The sequence below is a fragment of the Lactuca saligna genome, chromosome 5 (genome assembly GCF_052625555.1).
Source record: "Lactuca saligna cultivar CGN05327 chromosome 5, ASM5262555v1, whole genome shotgun sequence".
In the NCBI taxonomy this organism is placed as follows: Eukaryota; Viridiplantae; Streptophyta; class Magnoliopsida; order Asterales; family Asteraceae; genus Lactuca; species Lactuca saligna.
Window position 1 is genome coordinate 272,358,129 of NC_136421.1, and position 23,671 is coordinate 272,381,799.

General features: G+C 35.3%; 3 protein-coding genes and 1 long non-coding RNA gene across 9 annotated transcripts; 2 read left to right on the forward strand and 2 right to left on the reverse strand.

Moving 5' to 3' along the window:
• The first annotated feature begins 264 nt into the window (after positions 1-264).
• On the forward strand, positions 265-1,528 carry LOC145047846 (DnaJ/Hsp40 cysteine-rich domain superfamily protein). The gene is made up of 3 exons (XM_078996211.1): positions 265-657; positions 895-1,156; positions 1,327-1,528. The coding sequence occupies exons 1-3, from the start codon at positions 484-486 to the stop codon at positions 1,392-1,394; spliced, it is 504 nt and encodes a 167-aa protein (XP_078852337.1). The 5' UTR covers positions 265-483; the 3' UTR covers positions 1,395-1,528.
• A 2,019-nt stretch (positions 1,529-3,547) lies between these two features.
• LOC145047847 (uncharacterized) lies at positions 3,548-6,358 on the reverse strand. 6 transcript variants are annotated; one of them, XR_013682483.1, is made up of 6 exons: positions 6,026-6,358; positions 5,797-5,942; positions 4,820-5,710; positions 4,625-4,699; positions 4,266-4,309; positions 3,548-3,862 (listed from the first exon to the last, which is right to left on the reverse strand). It is a non-coding gene; the product is annotated as an uncharacterized LOC145047847 (long non-coding RNA). The 6 variants fall into 6 exon arrangements; XR_013682479.1 differs by having other exon boundaries at positions 4,266-4,699; positions 6,026-6,357; XR_013682481.1 differs by lacking the exon at positions 3,548-3,862 and having other exon boundaries at positions 4,027-4,699; positions 4,820-5,480; positions 5,656-5,710; positions 6,026-6,357.
• A 2,564-nt stretch (positions 6,359-8,922) lies between these two features.
• LOC145047848 (ELMO/CED-12 family protein) lies at positions 8,923-11,755 on the forward strand. Its single transcript, XM_078996213.1, has 10 exons — positions 8,923-9,207; positions 9,642-9,816; positions 9,906-10,008; positions 10,107-10,219; positions 10,319-10,387; positions 10,470-10,585; positions 10,669-10,723; positions 11,066-11,186; positions 11,306-11,448; positions 11,528-11,755. Exons 2-10 carry the CDS (start codon positions 9,673-9,675, stop codon positions 11,627-11,629), a joined length of 966 nt encoding a protein of 321 aa, XP_078852339.1. The 5' UTR covers positions 8,923-9,207; positions 9,642-9,672; the 3' UTR covers positions 11,630-11,755.
• Positions 11,756-12,033: 278 nt separating this feature from the next.
• On the reverse strand, positions 12,034-14,961 carry LOC145047850 (NADH--cytochrome b5 reductase 1-like). The gene is made up of 11 exons (XM_078996214.1): positions 14,808-14,961; positions 14,694-14,726; positions 13,855-13,980; positions 13,585-13,726; positions 13,337-13,427; positions 13,158-13,235; positions 12,892-12,972; positions 12,709-12,802; positions 12,561-12,622; positions 12,342-12,428; positions 12,034-12,228 (listed from the first exon to the last, which is right to left on the reverse strand). Exons 3-11 carry the CDS (start codon positions 13,955-13,957, stop codon positions 12,136-12,138), a joined length of 831 nt encoding a protein of 276 aa, XP_078852340.1. The 5' UTR covers positions 13,958-13,980; positions 14,694-14,726; positions 14,808-14,961; the 3' UTR covers positions 12,034-12,135.
• Positions 14,962-23,671: the final 8,710 nt, after the last annotated feature.

Sequence of the window (23,671 nt, forward strand, 5' to 3'; positions counted from 1 at the left end):
TCACTATACACGGTCATATCAGTATTTTTTTGAACAGTTTCAACTAGCTCAAAGGTATATAGAATATAAAAATGAATTTTATGACTAAATGTGTACAAGGCAAAACTAATTACCTTTACAAGTCATTATCCCTTCTCTCGATTTCATAAAAAGCCCTTAATCACCCTCGTGCAAAAAAAAAAAAAAAAAAAAAAAAAAAACTTTATTTTTTTGTGGGTTAATGCAATAACAAAAGAAGGATGGCCTTTTCGAAAATATGGGAAAAACATGAGGACTTCTCTTTGGTAAGGTGGCTTTGCAAATTGCGTCGGAAGGTCGAACGTAATCAAAGTTGTATCCGTTCGTCGTTAACAACGAGGTGGAAGGTAAAGAAATCATCGATCGCTCCCCAAAACCCAATAACTGCTCTTCTCCTCCTCCTGAAATCTCCATAAGTCGATTCTTACTTCGGAACCCTAAGAATTCAATCATTTTTATCGTATAATGGAGTGTGCTTCGAAGATTTCACCATATGCGAGCTTATCTGTTCCTCTTCCGTCTTCCGTACATCTTCATGGGAAATCCATTTGTTTTGCTGATAAACCAACACGCCGTTTCTTTCTCAAGATGAAAGCTACCTCAGACAATGGTGCAGCTCATCCCTCTCCTTCGCAGATTGTTAGTATTCTTTACTTCGATAAACAAAAGAATTGTGAATTGTTGATCATTTTCTAGAGCAAATCAAAATTATTATCCAGATACAGTCCTTGTTATAAGATCAATCCAGCTATCACTTTAGTCCTACTTAACATCAAAACCCTAGAAATTCCGAATTTTTTATGTTACCTATTCAGTTAAGTGCTTGCATAATCTGGTTAAAGTAATTGAAGCATGACAGTTTATGTGGATTTTCAGTCTTCATCGAATGCAGTAGGGAATATGCACAGAAGATTAAGCAGTCTTGAGTCCCTTTTCTGTTATGATAAATCTGTTCCAGAGGAGATAATTGAGAAACCAGTTGGGTTGTCAGTAGATGAAAAGAAGATTGGGAATAAAAGGCGTTGTGATGGTTGTGAAGCCAAGGGTGCTGTTCTTTGTGCCACTTGCACTGGATCTGGACTATATGTTGACTCTATAATGGAGAGTCAGGGCATCATTGTCAAAGTTCGTTGCCTAGGTAACCAAACTCCTTGTTAAATTTGTTACTGGATCTCATATATAATAAGTGTATATATGTTGGGAGACAATTTTAAACTCCACATATATCTAATATGGTATCAGAGCAAGCAAATACGGTGTGTAACTGGGTATGTATGTATGTTTCATGTGCTGCTTTTGTTGTTGCAGGTTGTGGAGGAACCGGTAACATCATGTGTTCTGAATGTGGTGGCCGTGGGCATCGTGGCGCCTCCTAAAGACATTTGGAAGCAACCATAATTTGATTTTGTAATTTCTTGTAACTTTGCTTCTTTTTTTTTTTTTTCAATTTTGAATTTTAAGATATCATACATTTAACATTTTGATTTATAGCGTGAAGTTGTTTCTCATAGTAATGGTTTTTCTATGTGCCAACGTACTTCTTTATATTTGTTTATTACAGCATCATACTTTAGTTTCATTCTATTGCACCAATGTAATTTTTTTTCATTCAACCATTGTACTTGTATTTTTTTTTTTAATCAGAGACTTCATACTTTGAAAAATCTAGTCAATTATAGCTCTGAAAGTTGCTTTATATTTGGTTTACATTGGTGTAATTGTATAGATTTTTCCAAGTATGATGTAATAACCTAATAGGAAGAAATGAATGAACGAGGCTATTATAGACAAAACCATAAAAATATGTTGTACTACCTTTTCATTTGTTGTTTCAAGCATAAGTTGTGGTTTGGGCATATACCATGTCTGAACTCATCATGAGTTAAAACATTCTCTAATACAATGACAACAAGCAAAGAGTTACAATTCTTAACAACCAAGTATATAATCTTAAAAGATACAACCATCATATATTACTTAATATATGATATTAGGTAATGCTCATAATAGTTGTAGAATATTTATGTATTTTACCTAAAACTTTGCATCTAAAATTCTGTACACATTTGTACAAAATATATAACCAAATCTCGTGCCCCCTATCGACACATATACCTACCTATACATTGTCTTTTCTTAAGGCCTGTCCAATGTTAACCTAGAATGCATATCATGAAATTTTGCAAGGTCCTCGTTTCAAAACTGCAAATACTATTCAATATGTTTTGTTGTTGATTTGGTTCATGTTAAAAAAAAAAAAAAAAAAAAAATTACCATTATCGGTTATTTCTTACAATTTCTTTAATATTGGATAATTTTAATATACAAAATAAATCACATCCCCACCCCACACCAACCCCTCTCTCCCTATCCCTCTCCCTACTTTGTTGCATGATGCCATAGAAGTCCCAAATCAGATTTCTTCAGATCTCCTCTTATAACCTTTATCCTCTCTAGCATGGAGTTGATGTGGGCTCCACCATCAGAGCCACCATATACGGCGTCGGGATGTATATGAAGACACGTGAAGGTTTTTTTTTTTTGTAATTCGTTATCCTCTTTCTTGATCAAGAACACAAGAACCCATGTTTGAATTTTAAAATTAGGTATCTTCTTAAACATATATCAACGTGTTGTTTTTGTTCATCTTTTTTTCATAAATCAAATGATCATCATTCATCATGATTTGCATATATGAGTTTTTAATCTGGATGTAGACACACAAACACTCAAATGATTTGTAGAAAATCAAAAATCTAGAAATGATATGTATGTTTATTGTGTTCTTGAGTTCCAGAGCAAGATGGACGGTGATAAGAGGGGTTGTAATGGGATGTGTGTGTGTGTCCATCGACTCTTTTCCAAACGCGTGTGTTTATCGACTTGAGCTCCATACCAATATGGGTGGTCTGTGGGGAAAGGCAATCACCCATGTTCATTAATTTCTTTTGATGGTCCATTATTTTTCTTGAATTTTATATTTGTGTGAATTAATCTCTACCGGTCTTTGTTCGTCGTCCTTTTAACACTATCAAATGAAAAAAAAAAAAAAAAAAAAAACATTTATGTTCTTCCTTTTACTTTTTCATTGTAATCGAGAGGGTATCAAATGAAAAAAGAAAAACATTTGTATTCTTCCTTTTACTTTTTCGTTGTAATTGAGAGAGGGTGAGGTTGTTTCAAAATTTATGAAGTTCTAGCGCCACTTACACACGCATCGAAGGGAAAGTGGGGGTGTGGGTTTAAACTTGTAATAAACTAGGGAAGAATCCGTGTTGCAGGTGTTGGGGTCGCGGGGGTTGGAAGGTATTTCATAATCTTATTAAAAATAGGAAATAATAACAAATTTTAAATATTTTACATATAAACATACAGTGTCTTAATAAGAAAAATATTGAAAGTGCAGAATATTACAATTACTCAAGTATTGCAATATCTAAGTACAGTGTCTTTCCAACTCCACCGACCATTCCAATCAGGTTTGTATTCACTGATCAACAAATAATTAAAAAATGGAAATACAAACATATGGGCTTAATTTAGAACCATAAGATTATATTATAACTTAAATCCAATACGTAGGGATCAAACTTAACAAAATAGATGGAATCATACTCCATTACATTCCACCAGGCAAAACAAACATCATATTTCCATTCCTACAGAATTAACCATTCCAATTCCGTCACACCAAAAGCTACTTAAACTTCAAGTTTGCAAGCATTTTGGAGGCACCATCGCTCCCTGGACTTGATGCTCTCATACCACTATCTCTAGTCCTACCACCAACAACATTGGTATTTCCTAAATTGCCCTTGGACTTTTTATTTAGATCCATATAGAACTGTATGTCAACAACGAAGTTACTATCTTCCATACATTTATCAAAAGGAATTCATTGAACAAAGTACACGAAGATGGTATTCATCAATAATGAGCACATGTCTTCATCTTTTATTAATGAGAAAAAGACAAAATTACTTCATATGAAAATCAAAATTTCCAAAATTTGAAAGGAATAGTATATATATTTCTGATCAGTCATACAAATTATGTAAAATGAGTCGAATTTAATAATCATAACAAAAAGGAAAAAACTACTATACTTAGAATACAGAAAAAGTCTAATTTGATTTGGATAAGGATTCGCAACATATATAACCAAAATCAAATATGACTAATGCTTAGCAATCGCCTTGTTAGGACCTGAGTTGAATGGAATTTCCAAAATAAGAGGCAAAACTTACATCATATAAGCAATTGCAGCGATCCAGTCTGTAAAAATTAAATCCTACAGGTAGAAAAGCAAAATTAAGGAAAAAGTTAGTTAAAAGAGCAATGTATTCAATGGTCTGTATGAAAGCACAAAGAAATACATCAAAACAAACCCATAAAAAATAGACAATCTTGGAAATAGTTACCTTTTTTAATAGACCCAGGAAAACCCTAACCGGATTTTTTTTACTTTAAAACACATACAGTCATATAAATACCCAAAAAAATCATCAAAAGCTCACCTGAATCTCTGAATCAAATTGCTAAACCCATTCAGTAGGAATCTGCAAAAATAAAAAAGAAAAATTCATAAAAGTGAAGAGATTATTACCTTACAAACCGAGTGAACTTGAGACCCTGCAATTGGTCTTTGCAATATAGCTTTTGGAGAATTGAGATATAGTATCTGGGAATTTTTTCAAGAAAATCATAATTAGTGAATTTTCAGATAGTTTTTAAGAAAACACATGAATGAAAATCAAAACTTTACTAATCTTAGTAAAAATCTTTGACAAAAACTTCTCACCATCTTGAATGATGTAAAAATCTTCATCACCATCAAATTCAATCCTTGTTGCAATATCAAACCACTCTGTACTTCCTAATGAAAATTAAATAATTGAAGATGATTTTTTTATTCATTTTGAAGTACAGAAGAAAGACTAATCAAATACCCAATTAAAGTTATGGATGATTAGTTCTTAAATTTATCCGTACTCAGATTCATGAATCATCTGCTTTAGAAAAAAAGTAATAAATAGTTTTTACCAAGCAATCATGAGTAATTCCATGGTCAACTAATGTATAAAATTGACAGAAAAGAAGATAAAGAGTTAAAACTCTTACACAAAGGAAGAAACACTGAGACAAAGAATGTCTTAAATCAATTGGAATATTAGAGAATCGGATTCAGACCTTCCACCACATGTATCTATAACCCACAGCTTCCAGAGTAGCATTGTAGCCTTGCTGTTATTACAGACAATCAATATGAAAGCCAAAATATGTGTGGGGAAGAAAGTCGAAATCGTATACAAAAACAGTTGAAAATATAAGACATGAATCAATCGTTCGTCTCCTTGAACACACTACACCTCGTGATGGGCTTTTTCAAAGTGCAAGGCTAGGGGTGGTGGCCGGCTAATTCCGATCTTGGAAGATTTCGGTTTCATCATCTCATATAAATTCTATAAAATTAAGGATTAAATTTGGAATATGTATATATATCGCATATTGAAATTGATTTTAAGGATTAAATTCGGAATATCTATCTATTACCATATATGTTGCATATTTAAATTGATTTGGAAAAAGTAATGATTTTAATTTTATTCGATATCATGGTTTGTACAAATAAATTACCTCAAAATCCTAACAGAATGACGGAAGGTACGCATGCGACCTAGTTTTCCATCAACTGAAAAGAACATAACAACGCAGAGGGATTGAGCATAGGTCCGATTTGACAAAGGAATCAAATGGTAGGATTTGGATGTCGCTTACATGGATAATGTTGATTTAAGGCCTATATTTCTCGATTTCTTTCTCTATGCTAGCAACGCAGAAGTTTGATGGAGCAGGAATCGAAGGAGACTCGATTTGGGAGAAGATAAAGTGCATGGTGGGTATCAATTGCAGAAGAAATCAAACTGAAAAGAACAAAACAACACAGAGGGATTGAGCACAAGTCCGATTTGATAAAGGAATCAAATGGTATTTGGATGCCGATTACTTGGATAATGTTGATTTAAGGCCTCAATCTCTCTATTTCTTTCTCTATGCCAGCAACACAGAAGTTTAATGGAGTAGGAATCGAAGGAGACTCGATTTGGGAGAAGATAAAGTGAGTGGTGGGTATCAGTCGCAGAAAAAATCAATAGCATGATGGTTCCTTCAACCGACGTCAGTCGTTGAATATGATTGGAGAATAAGGGCGGTGGTGGTGGGAAGCATTATCATAAACTTCGTATGAAGCGGTAGGGTGTAGTATTGGACGATGATGGCGGTGGAATTTGGACCTGAATGCACGTGTAACCAACCATCTCAAAGACCACAAAAACAAAATAAAATAACAAAAAGTTGCCCAAAAAGAAAAAACAAAAACAAAAAGTGGAAAACCCACCAATAACAGGGAAGTATTGCTATCTAACGAATTCAAAATTAGTATATTATATAATAATAAATAAAATGTAGAATTTATAGTATAAAGGTTAAATCAGGTTTTTTATGGACTTTAAACGCTTTGGAAGCGTTATCTAACGATGCATGTATATAACGAAGTGATTAGAGTCATTATGAAAATAAAAAACAATTATCAAACCCTAATCTCATCCATTCTAGGTGTTATGCGGTTGGTTTTTTCAGTTTTCTTACATCTTAAAAGTAACCATAAGCAAATTAAATAATGTTCGATTTAATCGATTTTGGTTAATTTGGTTACGGTTTATTCAATTAAAAAGAATAAATTTTGCATGGACAATAAATATTAAACTAAAAGAAAAAGAAAAAAAAAAAAGCTTACTAAACTTTTACAAATGAAAAAAAATACACTAACATATAACATATTACATTCAGTATTTCACGATATGTTGTCTTGAACCAAACATTCATCTTGTTAAATTAACATTCATCCCCGCCCTCCCCCCCTTTGTAGATGGTAAAATGAATACACATACAAGATAACTTGAACACTTTGATCTAGTTGAATGTGTAACAATCATCTTGATTGATTTGTATGAATACACCATTTGTAGAGTCTACTTTGATAGTGACCTCTTAAGCTTTAATTGTTTGGCATGCTTATGGTATAGCAACCATCTGTATGTATTACCTCTAAGGGGCATCAAGTTTGAGCCTCCTTACCATTCTTTTCATTTCTTTTTATAAGACGAAGTTTGAGCCTCCTTACCATTCTTTCCATTTCTTTTTATAAGACGAAGTTTGAGCCTCCTTACCATTCTTTCCATTTCTTTTTATAAGATGCTGGTAGAGAGATGCCATGTCAACAAAAAAAAAAACACAATCAATGCGAAAGGGAAAGAAAGTAAAATCAACAAGTTGTATAAAAATTATGGAGTAAAACCGAAAGAAAATGAACTTTGGATAAAACAATATAAACTTTGCAAAAATAAGGATTTTCCTTTGAGTTTCATTTAAAAATAAGAAAATAAGAAGAAAAAAAAAAGACAAAACTGCACAAACAGACCCCATGGTTAACTAAAAATTGTTACTTTGATCCAAAAATGTATGGATTAGCACTGAAAGTCCAAAATTTTCATTTTGTAGTGAGTTTTGTCCAATTTGTTTTGAAATTTTTTTAAATGACAATTTTACCCTTTATATTTTCATTTTCTATTTTTTTAATTATAATAACTAAAAAAAAAAAGAAACAATGTACGTTATCCCCCACCCTCCCCCGTTTATCTCTTTATCTACATTACATACATCGAACCTCTAAAACCTGCAAACATATCATCGGATCTTCGGATCTGACGAAGGCGACTCGTCAGACATCCTCTTTCTCTTACCATAGCGATGTTGTCACCACCTACCATAGACCACTATCGTCTTCTTCGTTTGGGACAAAGAACAGTGTCACCGTCCATCTGTAAACCCTTGCTCCGATCTCCAAATCATTGCCTCCATCCAGATCTGTAAACATCGCTTCGTCTGGAAACTCGAGCCACAAACGTCACCTCCATCTCTATCGAGCCTCGTCTCTCTCCATCTTTCTTCGTCGAACCTGAAGACTGGCGTAAACCAACGATTTAGCTAACTAAGGGCAACGAGTAATTAGGGTTTTCAGATCCGACGAGTTAGGGTTTCAGACTAACGAATATCAGATGAGTTAGGGTTTCCCAAACGATGATTCTTCTTCTTCTTCATCGGAAACTCTTTGTGTCACTGTCCTTCTTCTTCGTCGAAAACCCTCGGCCGCCAATGTCTGTGGCTCGAGTTCGTCTCTCTACTTTTTCGATGTCGGTGGTGGTATTTACAGATCTATACATGATGGGCTTGCTGCTTTACAAGTTATTACATGCATCGCTAAACATGAGAAATTGTGTATGGAAAATCAAGACGTGGTCATAGCATTTGCATTTGATATGTTTAGTTTCCCACGCTGGATGCGGTAGAGCTTAATAGAATATCAATGTTATAGATCTATGGATGTAATATTTAAAAGAATTAACTTTACCATACAAAAAACCTAGTTGCGCAATTTGTTTCCGTTTGTCATCTAACTCGTTGTACAATAATAGTTAAATTAATGAAAAAATTGGAAAATTAGTTGTAGATTGAAGAAAAAAAAGTATAACAAAAAAAAATACAAAATGAATTAATGAGGCAAAATTATCAATTTAAATAAAATTTTAAAATAAATTAGATAAAACTGACAACAAAATAAAAATTTAGATCTTTTGTATTATTCCAAACCTTTTTAAAACAAAATGATAATTTTCAACTAACCATAAAATCATTTATGAAGTTTTTGATCAAAATGAAAATGATAAATTAGAAAGCTAAATGAAAAGTCATTCGCTAAATAAAAAAATTAAAATAAAATAAAAACTATAAAAGTTGATTGATATAAACGTTTGATCCATGGTTTTTATGGAAACCGAACCAAACCCATCCATTTCAATCAAGTCGGTGTTAACGAAATTCGCTGATTTTGCGGTGTGCCATGTTTCGAAGAAATAACATTTTAGGCTGACGTCCAGAAACGTGAAGTACATGTAAAGAAAGGATCGGAAGTCTCTGTTCCTTCTTCTGACGCTTCGCCTAGGGAGAGACAGGGAGGGAAAGAGAGAAAGGGTGTTCTTCGCCTCGTTTCTTACTCTTCACCTAACTCCCTCGATATAATTTTCCTGGAACTCGATTTGGGTTTCACCGATCCGCTTCTCTCCCTTCAAGGTAAGATCCATTCTTGATCATATAATCACCTGTTAATCGCATTAAATTGAAATTGATTTATCGTTAACTCGTCATGCCCGAATCGTAATTTGCTTTTGTGGAAAGACTGTTTCGTCGATGATTAAGAACATATGAAAGCACACCTTCCGAAGTCATATACTAATGTCAACCCTAGTAAATTTTTACCTCGAAGTTCGTAATCGTATGAATTGCTCAAGATCTTCAAGTAAAATATAACTTCTGGTAAATCTTGATGACAAATGGAAAGATTTTGTTATCAAATTGGGCATACAGTCCACAATCCACATCGAATTTGGATTTTGAGATATGTTGTTTGACTTCCGAAGTCAAAAGATTATGAATCTAGTTCTACATACCTTCTGAACATATAACATTTGAACTTAAAATGGTGGTTTCATGATAAATTTGAACAGGCGTCAGACGAAATTTAACATTCTAGGACTAATGACATCACGAACAATGAGGAGAAGACTCCATCATGGAGATGTCGGTGGTAAAAAACATGAGCATTTAATAGGTGCAGATTTGGATGACCTAAATGAACCTTTACTTGGGAATAACGATGACAACAAGGCTAACCAGTTACAGGTGCTTTCATGATTTCATCTTTCCAATTTCCTTTTCATTACAATGTATAATATGATATTTATCATGGGTATCTAATCTTTGTGTTTTAGGTACAAACGTATGAAGATATTATGTATGATGAAAAAAGAAAAGAAAACCTCCACTGGGCATTTCTATTCTCTAATATAATTTCAGAATGGGCACAATGGTTAGGTATGACTTATTACTTCAAGAATCCTTTTTTTTTTTTTTTTTTTTTTGTAATGTTTAGTTTTTAATTGATGAGAAAATTTCCATTTTGTTTCTTGTAGCAAGAGTTCTACTTGGATCCGGATCATTTATTGCACGGATTTGGACTTTGCCTTCAACAACAGGAAGTGGCCCAACAAAGAAGTTTCTTCCACCATTACTTACTCCATTACAAGTATAAATAAAATCAATAAGAAAAAATACACAATGAAATATATCATGAAACAAGGAAAATACTGAATTCATTTGTTACTTTTCTTCTTCTCTTGGGTAGGAGGCAAGATTGAGAAGTCTGCAGAAAAGATTGGAAGTCCCTTTTGATGGTTCATGTTTGGAGCATCAAGTAAGTATCTTGTATTCTTGTTTGTTGTTTTTCTTAGAAATTGATAGAATAAAGGAAGATTGGGTTTGGGTTTGGGTGGCAGGATGCATTAAGGGAATTATGGAGGTCGGCTTATCCAAATAGGGAACTCCCAGGGCTTAAATCAGAGGTATGGAAAGAGATGGGGTGGCAAGGATCTGATCCTTCTACAGACTTCAGGTAATAACATTGTTAAAGTCCATGTGACAAAATTTGTATGCTTTAAATATTTTAATAAATAAATTTGAATGCTATTTTTGCAGGGGTGGAGGATTTATATCTCTAGAGAATCTTATCTTCTTTGCCAAGAAATATCCGGTTTGTTTCTTTACCTGAATATTTAGGCCATGTTTACTATATATTATTACAGCGTTTTACTTTGCAAAATTACTCAATTGTAACTATGTCATATAATATATAAAGTGATTTTCACTGCTATAATTAGGTAGATTTTTAAGAAAGACACCAAATAAGTTGATTAAAGTTGCTATTTCATGCATTTAGCCTAAAAGTAAATGAGGTCAAAATTGTAAAAAGTTACGACACAAATGGGAAAAGTGTGTTTTCCCTTACTTTAGGGAGGTGGTTTGTCAATTCGTAAATATACTATTTATTAAATTTTCATAATTTATCTTTTTTTTTTTTTCATTATATGAACAGGAAGCATTCCAGAACCTTCTAAACAAAAATGAAGGAGATAGATCTGAATGGGAGTATCCTTTTGCTGTAGCTGGCATCAATATTTCTTTCATGTTGGTGCAGTTGTTGGAACTTCAGTCAGGTACCTTAATTTGCAAATTATGATATATTTAAAAAGTTGACTTAATGGAAAAGACTCGTTTTCCTGACTTTCTGTATTGAGTGTTCGTTCTGTTTTAAGAGATTTATGATGATTTGCAGGAAAGCCAACATCTATGTCAGGGATACGGTTTTTGGAATTTCTGAGTAACGATGAGTTGGCATTTGATGAGCTGTACTGTGTTGCCTTTAAGCTCATGGATGCTCATTGGCTTGCCAAACGTGCTTCTTATATGGAATTCAATGTGAGCAATTACACAAGTTTTAATATTGTTTTTTTTTTTTTACCCAAAAATTGTGAAACTAAATTGTTGCGATTTGTAGGAGGTTATGAAATCCACAAGAATGCAACTGGAGCGAGAACTGTCACTTGAAGATGTCATATGTGTCAAAGATTTACCAGCGTATAATATGTTAAAACGATGAAATGTGGTTGTAAAGTGATTTGAATTTCACAAAAGAGAAGGGGAATGTAAACAAGTAAAGGCCAATTTTGTGGTCTCAAATTTGTACAAACGTAAATGCAAATGAATTTAAGCCAGGACTTGTCTCTATGACTTTCATATATATAACTGTTATTCTTCCAACCCACCCCTCATCTGAACCTTCAACCAAAGTTTGAGGGACACCAATTCAACAACTATACAAAAGTTGTGTATGTAAAGAATGAAAGACAACATCAAGATTTGACGACCTAAATGATCGACTTAAACCTGAATATTAGCGTTTCATTTTAACTTGGTGCAGAAAGAAGGATTTAAAAGAGGCTTTTCAGCATCCCGTATGTATGAGTTTTGCATGCAACAATTCACAATCACGAACAATCTTAGTGCATCAGTCAATCAATTAAAATTTTATTCAACTAGATAGAGTACTAACAAAATCCCAAATACAACAAACAAAATCTCAAATCTCAATAGGAGGTTTTGGATTTAGAATTGGAATAGCATATCGGATTCATATCCCAAAGCTTCAAGATGACTAGCCATCGCCTTGTTCATTGGAGGTGGCCCACACCGTAAAATCTGTTCACACACACACAAAATATATATTTTATTTAGTTTTTGACCTTTTTTTTTTTACGACTTTTGAATAAAATCTGAAAACATGTTTGAATGAAAGGGATAGAATAGGATACCTTGATATCAGATGCAGGTGCAGGTAAATGGTCTTGGATCATTTCCTTTGATACAAACCCAACGCCACCTGTCCATCCCTCTGGTGGCTACACATGTACAAAACAGGCAGTTACTTTTTAATTATTATAATAAACCCAAAAATGAAAGATTCATTCATTTCTTTATTATAGATTTGTTTTTTTTTTTTTTTTTTTTGGTTACTAATTAAGAATAGCTACCTGATTCAATACATAGTAAACTTTGAAGCGGTCAGGGTAATTAGAAGTAAGTCCCTCAAGTTCTTCCTGTAAGTGTAATTAATCCATCATCAAATTATTTAAGTATAAGAAACTAAAACAATGTATATATAATTAATTAATTAATAACTTGCCTTAAGAAGGATGTCATCAGATGTGACATTAGCATAGATGAGATACACTTTTGTCTTGTCTGAAGGGTTTTCAAGAACAGCCCTAGCAACCTAACATTATCAACACAAAATATATATTTATTTTATTTTCTTAAAAAAAAGGACCTGATAAGGTTTAAAATAAATATATAAATAAACACCTGAAACATTGGGGTGATGCCAGATCCACCAGCAACCATTCCGAATGCTCTAACCTGACCTGGTTGATACCTAAAACGCCCCTGTAAAATGTAATTTACAATATTTTAAAGCTCAAGTCCAAAACAAATAAATAAACTAACTTACAAATAAGATTAGTTTCAATTCATCATTTAACTAACATCACACCAGATTCATCATTAAACATAAATTTATAGAAAAGAAAAAAAAAAAAAAATAGAAAGACAATATAAATGACTTGATTTACCTTGGGTCCCTTTACAGCCATATAGTCACCTTCACGCATCTCTCTGAAGTGATGGGACATCCTACCTTGAGGATACATCTACATTTACACATCACAATATGATGATTTATATAAAAACACAAAATGCATATATAACATAAATGATAAATGTAAACAAATTTGTATAATATATTATGTACCTTAATAACAAGCTCAAAATATCCAACATCAGAATCCAAAGTGGTTGGGGTGTATGGTTTAATAACCTCTTCACCTTGTCCATCTGTACCCCTAAAGAATCAAATACAAAACAAGCAAATTGATTGGTAAAAAAGAAACAAACATTCCCTGATGTATATGCAACTAATATGCTGTCCAATAGGGTTGTAGAATTTCATGTCAATTTTGGTGAAATTTTGAAATGGAGAAACCAGTTTACTATTAATACCTGCAACTAATATGCTGTCCAATAGGAAGTCCTAAAACTGAAGTAGGTGTAGGAAGAGCAAATCTGAACTTGGCCACATTATGGCTAAGTTGCGTGCGCTTAACAAGCTTGAATTGCTTAAAATTTTCAGGATCTATGGACCCTGTTTGTTCACAACAACACATAAACTTATGATTTAGTCTTTCAGATAAACCAGATGGAACCCATGAGCCAAAATGGAACTTGGAATAAAAATAATAAAATAAAGTGAGTTTATGGAGTATGATGAACCTTTGGTTTTCTTGGAGGAGAAAAGGATGAAAGCAACAAGGGTAACAATGACAACAGCAAAACCAATGCCAATTTGGATCTCAGGCGCTTGCAAGAACTCCATTGCTCAGCAAATATGCAAACAACCTAATTGGGATCAATTTTAAAAATTATATCACCATAAAAAGAGAGGTTGTTGGTATGATAAATAGATGCTATTTGTAATAGCTTCAGATTTTCAAATTTCTTTGATGAAACCAAAAGCATATTGTCTATCATTAGTTCTCCACAAATGCAATGTGCTTATCGTTATGCATTTTTTTTACAGGTTTCTTTGTATGATAACATGACAACAGATCAATTTTATGTCACTAACACACCATGCAAACCACTTATTACCCTTGGATCCGAACCTTCTTTCTACCAGATCAAATTTATGCAGATTCTGTACTCTAACTTAACAAATGAAATGCAGAGAAATCAGATACATAATCGTGTGAAAACTTTGTATGCATGTATATTTCATAAAGATGTAAACTCAGGGTGTTAAACTATTAGTAATTTACGAAATCAAATCCACATTTTGGAAGAAGACACATCAGTTAACGCGTAAAAGGAAATCAGAAATCGTGTCGATTCCCTAAACCATTCACCTCCGAACAGAAGAATGTAATTAGTTGGAATACTAAAGGTGATGATGCAGAAAACTGCTTTGATTCCGAATTAATATCCTAAATGTGCACATAGATCATGACGCTTTTTCGTAACAACTTCTGAATCAAAATCAACTTTCTTAAGCGTTGATACATCAAATCCAGTTATCAAATAATCCAACAGAAACCATAGAGGAGTAGCATTACCTCAAATTTCTCCACCAGTTAGTGATCCACAACCTGAAAGTAAACAAAAACAATAATAAGTTTTGTAACAGATCTGCGAAGAATCAGAATAGGTGGAAGAAGGACGTAACATACCAGAAGGTGTGGGAATGAAGTGGGGAAGAAAGAAACCAGAAATAGAGTGGATGATGAATCCAAAGGGTCAAAGATGGGGGGTTTTTGAGGGAACTATAATATATGTATGTTGTTTGTCACTCACCGTACCTACTACCCCACTAACACTACTCCAAATGGTGTAATCGTCGCCCGTGGTTTTTGATCCCTAGCAGCCTTTTTAGCCAAAAAAATAAATAAATAAAAAAATAATAATAAAAAAAGAAAAAGAATAAAAGACCAATTAGTTGAAGTATTGAAGTGCCACCCACATTTGACCAAAATTTAATGTGCATTTATGGTTTCCACTTTACTCAACCAATCATGATAAAGGACTTTTTTTAAAAGAAATTTACATAATAGTCTAATTTTTTAGTAATTTAGTAAAAAAATAGTGTTGTCCTAAAATAGCCAACGAAAACATATATGAGGCAAACACGCATGCAGTTTCGTCAATTTGTCTACGAAATCATCCTCACTTTCGATTTCATGTTATTTAAAAGAAAATACATTTTGTCCATTTTCGAGGACATGAAATCGCAATGTCATATAGTCATTTGTGTTTTTCTCTCAAATCTCGTGGGGTTTTCTCTCAAGTGGTTTGCGGTTTCTCTCAAGTTGTATATGAATGTACAAGTTGTTGATGCACGTTCTACGCATTAAAGACTTATACCATCACATATGACAATTTCATCCATCATTTTTTATGATTCCTAGGCAAGCCATGTACAGTTTATTTCTAAATTTCAACTTATATGATAAAAAACTATATATAAGATTACTTAAAACATCGTTTCATGGAGCGTTTTTTTCGGCCATCAAAGACACATAATTATTGTATCATTGAATGTGAAAAATGAGGTGAAATTTTTTTAGGGGTTAATTATATTGGACTAATTGACCATGAAATTGCAACCCATTTGATGAAAACGCAAAAAAGAAATTATGTCAAACAAGGAGGTGATGAAAATGTAGGTGTGTTAGCCTCATCTCCGATTTTGTTGGCTATTTTGGCTAAGTCATTAAGAAATTAGGTTGTTTTGTAAATTTATATTTTTTGGCTATATTAATACATAATTAAGAGTTATTCACTAACAAGATTATAATGGAAGATTTTAAAGATATTGTTAAAACTAAACATAATTTGATTTAAATTTAAAGGAAATAACCTAAAAACATATGTTTTGCAAAATAACCACCGACTCCGTAATGAGATATTATAGAAGTGTACATGGTGAACCAAAGTACTATGGTCCCCTATATATAGTATTTTTGGATAACTTAGTTTAGAATTGCATTTTGAATTCCATTTATCCTCTATTTGGAACATTTCAAAGTATATATATATATATATATATATATATATATATATATATATAAAAGAAAATATCTTCTAATGGTGAAGAGCTAAAAATTTTGTGGGTAAATTGTTATTTAAGCATATTATTGATTTAAATTATAACATTGCATTTCCAGGTTTTCCCTTAAGCCCTTCATTTTCAAAAATCTTTGCAAGATTGGTCCCTAGCCAAGTACGATGGGCGTACTCTATAAGCACGTTGGGCATACTAACTCTCAAGGTGGTCGCAGAGGCGCCCACATATGCAAGAGATTTGAGGTATAAAGCTATTAACTTGATGAATCCTTTGGTTATATCTAGTTAGGGCTTGTTTGTATGTCACACCCCCAAACCGAAACGGTAGAAACGTTCGGGGGTGGAGGACGTCATGTATAGTATCCCAACAATTGCATCATAGTAATCAAAGTAAACACAATCATTACATTAAATATATATGGTATATACATCTGTTTGATACATAGCTTGAATACAACAAAATATAACAAAAGAGTAAAAGACGTGACTCTATGTTCTCCGTCTTCTCAAAAGCTCGCGGGAGTACCTGTCTACTGATTTCTTGAGAATACAAGCGATTTTGAAAATATATCAATATTTAAGTTGATAAGTTCATAAAAATGATTTTTGTAATGAAAACCTGCCATTGTATTTGTGAGAATGTTTGTATATTTCTCAAGAAAATCCAATATTTTCTTTAGTAATGAAAAGTAGTCTTAAATTCTAAGACCAAAATGTATGTTCGTTACTATATTCTGTAGTAATATATGAAAGCATTGATTTGTATGCCTGGTTACCACTGAATGTATTGTATAAAGTTGTTTCATAAGAGGAACCCTTGTATGAAAACCCTGGTTACCACCAGTATGTATAGTAGTTTTATTACTTAAGATAAAACCATGTATTGTATCCTCTGGAATCCTCCAGTATAGTGTATGTTAGTTTTATTAATTAAAATAAAATTAATGAAGAATGAATTCCTGTAAACAAATGTTAGTTATACTATTGTGAGTTGGTATAACCATGATTGATATGACTAGTGACCTATGTGACGTTCTTTAGGCGTCGGAATGGTATGATATTTGTCACCCCATGCATGTCTACCTAACTGTAGCTAGCAATTTAGGTGTGAGATTGTCAATCCCGAATAGATCTATTCACAAATCTCACGCTCTCCCTCCCGGAGACTCTGGTTATACTGTGGTGGGATTTAGCCAGCACCCCGAAGGGTACAATTGAAGTAGTGCCTCATAACCCTGTATTAACTAGTTTACGTGTAGTGTTGTATTGTCCTCTTGTACTTGAAACCGTATGTATACTTGTAGAGTAAAAATAATTATACTTATGTAAACACCCATAAAATTTACGCCAAATTTAAACTTTTCAAAACATTTTTAAATCATTCTTTATTACAACTTTGTTTCTAAAATAGTCTATATCATATTTTTTCCCAGAAACATAACAAAAGGTGAGGAGTTGTACGATCAAGCCTTTGCCTTGCCGCGATCCCCAATGTACCTGAAACAATAAACTGAAACTGTAAGCCCGAAAGCCTAGTGAGTTCCCCCAAAATACCCATACTCATAGCAATACACATAGAATCACAACATCATACCATAGGTCCAGTCAACCATCGGGTTAGAATACCCCAGGCCCACAACCAGCAGGTTGGAATGCCCACATACTATGAGTCCGATCATCCTCGAGATGGAATACTCACGGCCCACAACTAATAGATTGGAATGCCTAGGTCTATTGGCTTCCGCACAAAGCAGATGAGCCTCAACCGCCAAACAAATATGTGCACGTATATTCATAACAAATAATCACATAACATTTTATAGAAAACAACTAATCTAATGGATCATACCACATAACACATAATACCATCCTATCTACCAGGATACCGATCTAATAGATCATAGCACATACTATATAATATTATCTTACCCTCTAGGATATCGATCTAACATATCATAGTAGCATAACATAACCAGATAACAATCTAAAGGGCTGGCCTTGGTGCCTTAGACCCTTGAGTATAGTGAGGATAACTCACCTTGCAACTGCCGACTGAAAGTAGAAAGCTCAACTCCTGAATCACCACCACGGACTCCACCACCTATACCCAAACACGTCATAATGTTCATAAATTCCCAGATACCCCAGAATTCAACTGGTCAATCATTGGTCAACATCAGACTCAAAGTCAACTGCCCGGGTCAACAGTCCATGTTGACCTGGACTCGTCGAGTGTATCCAGCCACTCGCCGAGTTCCCGACATAACTCATCCGCTCGCAGAGTCACCAGAGTGACTAGTCGAGTTCCTAAGGGTCGCGGTCGAAACCCCTTGACCACTTGTCGAGTTTCCCCCTGCAACTCGAAAAGTTCACACGCATCCAACAGTTGGTAAGAACCTTAACTGACTCGCCGAGTCACTCTACTGACTCGCCGAGTCCACGACAATCTTCATCAGACTTGTCGATCTGTTCATCTAACTCGTCGAGTTATGGACCATGTCCATATGAATCTCCGAGTCCCTTCAATCCTTCATCCATACAAATGCTTTTTAAGCCATGTAAAGGTTCCAGACTACAGATCCAACCTTCCAAGGACTGCTTATCACGTAAAGTTGCAAACTTTACGTGCATGTAAAGCTTTAAGGCCCTTAAAATGACAACGCTAGGCTTGAAGTGAAGTTCAACACTTGAGGGGAAGCTCATACTCGACCAAGCTACTATTTTTACGGATCTAGAGACCAAAGGGAGTCCAGATCTGAAGTTGCAGCTTCAGATCTTGGCTCAAACACCCAAAGCCTTTCCAAAAACCCACCTAAAAGGGATTAAAAGAGAGATGAGCCAAAGAAGCAGCTTAATACCTTTCGGAGAGTGATGACTGATGAATCTATTAGCTCCCCACGAGTTCCTAGCATGGATATCCTTGCTTCCCCAAGTGTTCCTTACCAAAATCCCTCTCTTCTAAGCTCTATCACAGCAAAGAAACACACACACACACAATTTAGGGTTTAATAGTGCCAAGAAGATGTAAAGGGGGAGGGTGGGGAAGGCCAATGATCCTTTAAATAGGGCACAATAGCCCGGGATTTAGGGTTTCATCTGCCAGCTCCTACTCACCGAGTTCCTTCTTGGACTCGACGAGTAGATCACTAAAACACGCGAACCAACCTGTTGCTACTCGACGAGTAGGGCAGCCAACTTGTCAAGTAGGCCTTGAAATCAATAAAGTTCTTACATAGTCAATACCTGAAAATCGGGGCGTTACAACTTAAATAATTATTTACTGTTGTGCTCTTGTGTTCAGAAAGTAGTAAGATATACCATAAACTATATCTACCATAGTTTACACGTTTGTTAATGTATAAGCTCTGAATTGGTAAATCTGTGTATTGAAATCCTAAACCATACATATTATAGTTTTCAAGTAAGCTATATATTCGATTCATGTATTGTATTAAAAACTTTGCAATTATGGTTGTATGTTGAAAACTTCCCTTATGCTTAGCATGTCACAAAAGGGATAAAATATATAAATATTTTATAAAATGTAGTGATCTCTTGGTTGTATCAATTTCATAAGAGTCAATTCTATTGAAATCCTTTGTATAATAACACAAAAATTCTTTGTATTTGGCTTGTATCCCCCCTGAAAACGTTAAAAACAGTAAAAGCATAGGGGGTATGAACTTACAATTGATTATGTGCACGTGCTCGACAACAAAATCGGAATGATGACCCTTAAGTTGTAGTATGTGGTATTAACGGTTTCCTAATGATAAATAAACACATAATTGTATCTTAGTTAGTGAAACCATTAGTTATAGTGTTGGTAACACACTTGCTTTTGGTTTAGGAATGTTATCGAGACTTGTTTGAAATGGGAAAAGTGGGTTTTCAGCCAAGGTTCACGGTTCAAAGATGTTTGCGATTGGAATCTCGGGTTTACGACCATGAACAGGGTTTACGGTCGTGAACGAGTTTTCGGCTGTGAATTGTTTGCGGATGTAAAAGGTTTGCAACCATTGAAGATTTGAAGGTTGTTCTTGGTGTTCTTGGTGAACAACTTGAAGATTTGAAGGTTTGATCTAGATGATATGAATGTTCTTGGGAGGTTCTTGGGAGCACTTGAAAGAGTTTTTGTGTGAAAATATGAAAAATGAAAAATCTCTCAGGGAAAAACCTTTATATCGGTTGGGTTTACGGTCGGAGCTTGGTTCTCGGCTGTAAACAGGTTTACTGCCCATGGTTTACGTCCAGGGGTTTACGGCCGTAAACACAAGGTTGGAAGGTTTACGTCCAGGGGTTTCCGACTCTTATATAAATTTTATTTATATAATTTAAATGATTTTCTAACCCACAAGAATTTAACGGAACAAATAAAATTCAAAATTTTATTTAATGGGATTTGACTTTTGTTAATTGAAAAAGGTTTGGGTTCTAATATAGAATATAATCATGGACTAGGAAAAGATGTAGGTACTTCTGTTGCATTTGATCTTCTCACTCCCAAGTGAATTCAGGTCCCCGCTTGGCATTCCAACGAACCTTCACTATCGGTATGCAACTTCGTTTCGTTTGTTTGACTTCCCGATCCATGATTTCGACTGGTTCTTCCATAAAGTTTAGATTATTGTTGATCTCGATTTCATCGAGTGGGATCACAAGGGTTTCATCGGATAGACACTTTTTAAGGTTCGGTACGTGAAAGATGGGATGAATGTTGCTAAGCTCTTGGGGCAATCGGAGTTTGTAAGCTACGGGACCGATCCTTGAGAGGATCTTGAATGGTCCAATGTATCTCAAATTCAGCTTTCGACGCTTTCTGAAGCGTATCATTCCCTTCAATGGTGAGACCTTCAATAGAACACGGTCACCCACCTGGAACTCCAAGGGTTTTTATCTTCTATCGGTGTAGCTCTTTTGTCTATCTCTGGAGGCTTTTAGTTGTTCTTGGATTTGCACGATCTTTTTAGTGGTTTCTCTAATGATTTCCGGGCCAGTGAAAGTGCAATATGGAACTTGTCCGTTGGCTAGCTGTGTGTCACCTACTTCAGCCCAACATAGAGGGGATCTTCACTGACTACCATAGAGGGCTTCAAATGTAGTAGCCTTGATGCTGGTATGATAGTTGTTGTTGTAGGAAAACTCGACCAGGGGAGAATGGGTGTCCCACGACTTGACAAAGTCTATAACACACGCTCTCAACATGTCCTATAGCATCTGAATGGTCCTCTCACTATGCACATCGGTTTGTGGATGGTAAGTTGTGCTCATATCCAGCTGAGTTCCAAGAGCCTTCTGAAGTGACTGCCAAAATCTCAAGGTAATCTGCTATCTCTATCCGAGATAATGGACACAGGCACACCGTACAGTTGAACTATCTCTTGGATGTAGGTTCAGATCAGTCTCTCCATCTTGAATGTTTCTTTGATTGGCAGGAAGTGGGCGGACTTAGTCAATCTATCGACGATTACCCAGATAGTGTCATAGCCACTCGGGGTCTTGGGCAATTTGGTGAGCAATTACATCATAATTTGTTCCCACTTACACTCAGATATTTCTGGTTGTTGAAGTAGACCTGAGGGCTTTTGATACTCCACCTTAACCTTGGCGCAAGTCAGGCGCTTGCCCACGAAGGTAGCAATTTCTACTTTCATGTTTGGCCACCAATGGAGCTTCTTGAGATCCAGATACATCTTATCTGAACCTGGGTGAATGAAGTAATGAGTCTTGTGAGGTTCGTTCATGACAACCTCCCTGTAACCACCAAACTTTGGGATCCAGATCCGGTTCATGAAATAGTAAACTCTGTCTCCCTTGATCTCTAAGTTCTTTTCCATTCCCCTCAAAGCTTCATCCGACATGTTCTCTGGTTTCATGGCTTCTAGCTGAGCCTCTCTACTTTGGGCGGATAGATAGGAATGGATTGTTATTTTCAGTTCCTTCACTTTGCGACCTGAGTACTCTTTCCGGCCGAGGGCATCTACTACCACATTGGCCTTACCGGGATGATAGTGTATTTCACACTCATAATCATTGAGTAGCTCTACCCATCGTCGTTGCCTCATGTTCAGCTCCTTCTAATATAAAATGTGTTTGTAGGCTTTTGTGATCGGTGAAGACAGTGTAATTGGTTCCATAGAGGTAATGTCTCCATATCTTTAGTGCGAAGATCACTGCTCCCAACTCCAGATCATGACAGCAGTCTCAAGGCATAGGCAATAACTCTTCCTCACTGCATGAGCACACAACCTAGGCCCTGATTGGATGCATCACAATAGACAACGAAGTCCTCCGTCCCTTCTGGGAGAGACAAGATAGGTACGCTGCGTAAGGCTTGCTTCAATGTTTGGAACGCAATGTCTTGTTTTTCACCCTAACTAAAGGCTACACCTTTCTGAGTCAGTGTGGTAAGAGGTTTAGCAATCCTGGAGAAGTTTTGGATAAACCTGTGATAGTAGCCAACAAGACCCAAGAATTGATGGATTTCTGTGGGGGTCTTTGGTGCTAACCAATTCTCGATCGCCTTAATTTTGGAAGGGTCCACGTGTATGCCTTCTTCGCTAACCACGTGAACGAGGAAAGCTACTTTTCTTATCCAGAATTCGCACTTTGAGAATTTTCCGTATAATTTCTCTACCCTCAAAGTTTCAAGCTCTTACCTCAAGTGTTGTCTATGATCTTCCTCACTCCGAGAATAGACAAGTATATCATCTAAGAATACTATCACAGACTTGTCTAGGAAGGGGCGGCACACCCGATTCATCAAATCCATGAATATCGCAGGTGCGTTGGTTAGACCAAAGGGCATCACTACAAACTCGTAGTCAATTATACAACTCACGATCTGGAATTAGGAGTAGTGGTCTACACACTAAAGATTTGGAGACATTACCTTTACGGAACCAAGTACACTGTCTTCACCGACCACAAAAGCCTACAACACATTTTCGATCAGAAGGAGCTGAACATGAGGCAACAGCGATGGGTAGATCTACTCAATGATTATGAGTGTAAAATACGTTATCATCCCGGTAAGGCCAATGTGGTAGTGAATGCCCTAAGCCGGAAAGAGTACTCAAGTTGCAGAGTGAAGGCACTAACAATGACAATCCATTCCCATCTATCCACCCAAATTAGAGAGGCTCACCTGGAAGCCTTGAAACCAGAGAACATGTCGGATGAATCTTTGAGGGGAATGGAAAAGAACTTAGAGATCAAGGGAGATGGATTTTACTATTTCATGAATCGGATATGGACCCTAAAGTTCGGTGGTTACAAGGAGGTTGTCATGAACGAAGCTCACAGGACTCGTTACTTTGTTCACCCAGGTTCAGATAAGATGTATGTAGATCTCAAGAAGCTCTATTGGTTTCCAAACATGAAAGCAGATATTGGCATTTTTAGGTCCCATGTTCATAAAAATGTAATCTTGACATTTTTTAGGTCCCATGTTCACAAAAATGCAATCTTG

What these genes read in the sequence shown, in the direction of transcription:
- LOC145047846 (XM_078996211.1), top strand. Translation starts at nt 484, where the DNA reads ATGGAGTGTGCTTCGAAGATTTCACCATATGCGAGCTTATCTGTTCCT. An exon ending in ATCCCTCTCCTTCGCAGATT is followed by an intron (nt 658 to 894) that starts GTTAGTATTCTT and finishes GTGGATTTTCAG; the next exon opens with TCTTCATCGAATGCAGTAGG. An exon ending in TGTCAAAGTTCGTTGCCTAG is followed by an intron (nt 1,157 to 1,326) that starts GTAACCAAACTC and finishes TTGTTGTTGCAG; the next exon opens with GTTGTGGAGGAACCGGTAAC.
- LOC145047848 (XM_078996213.1), top strand. Translation starts at nt 9,673, where the DNA reads ATGACATCACGAACAATGAGGAGAAGACTCCATCATGGAGATGTCGGT. An exon ending in ACAAGGCTAACCAGTTACAG is followed by an intron (nt 9,817 to 9,905) that starts GTGCTTTCATGA and finishes TTTGTGTTTTAG; the next exon opens with GTACAAACGTATGAAGATAT. An exon ending in AGAATGGGCACAATGGTTAG is followed by an intron (nt 10,009 to 10,106) that starts GTATGACTTATT and finishes TGTTTCTTGTAG; the next exon opens with CAAGAGTTCTACTTGGATCC.
- LOC145047850 (XM_078996214.1), bottom strand. Translation starts at nt 13,957, where the DNA reads ATGGAGTTCTTGCAAGCGCCTGAGATCCAAATTGGCATTGGTTTTGCT. An exon ending in GGACAGCATATTAGTTGCAG is followed by an intron (nt 13,428 to 13,584) that starts GTATTAATAGTA and finishes TTGATTCTTTAG; the next exon opens with GGGTACAGATGGACAAGGTG. An exon ending in CACCTGCATCTGATATCAAG is followed by an intron (nt 12,229 to 12,341) that starts GTATCCTATTCT and finishes GTGTGTGAACAG; the next exon opens with ATTTTACGGTGTGGGCCACC.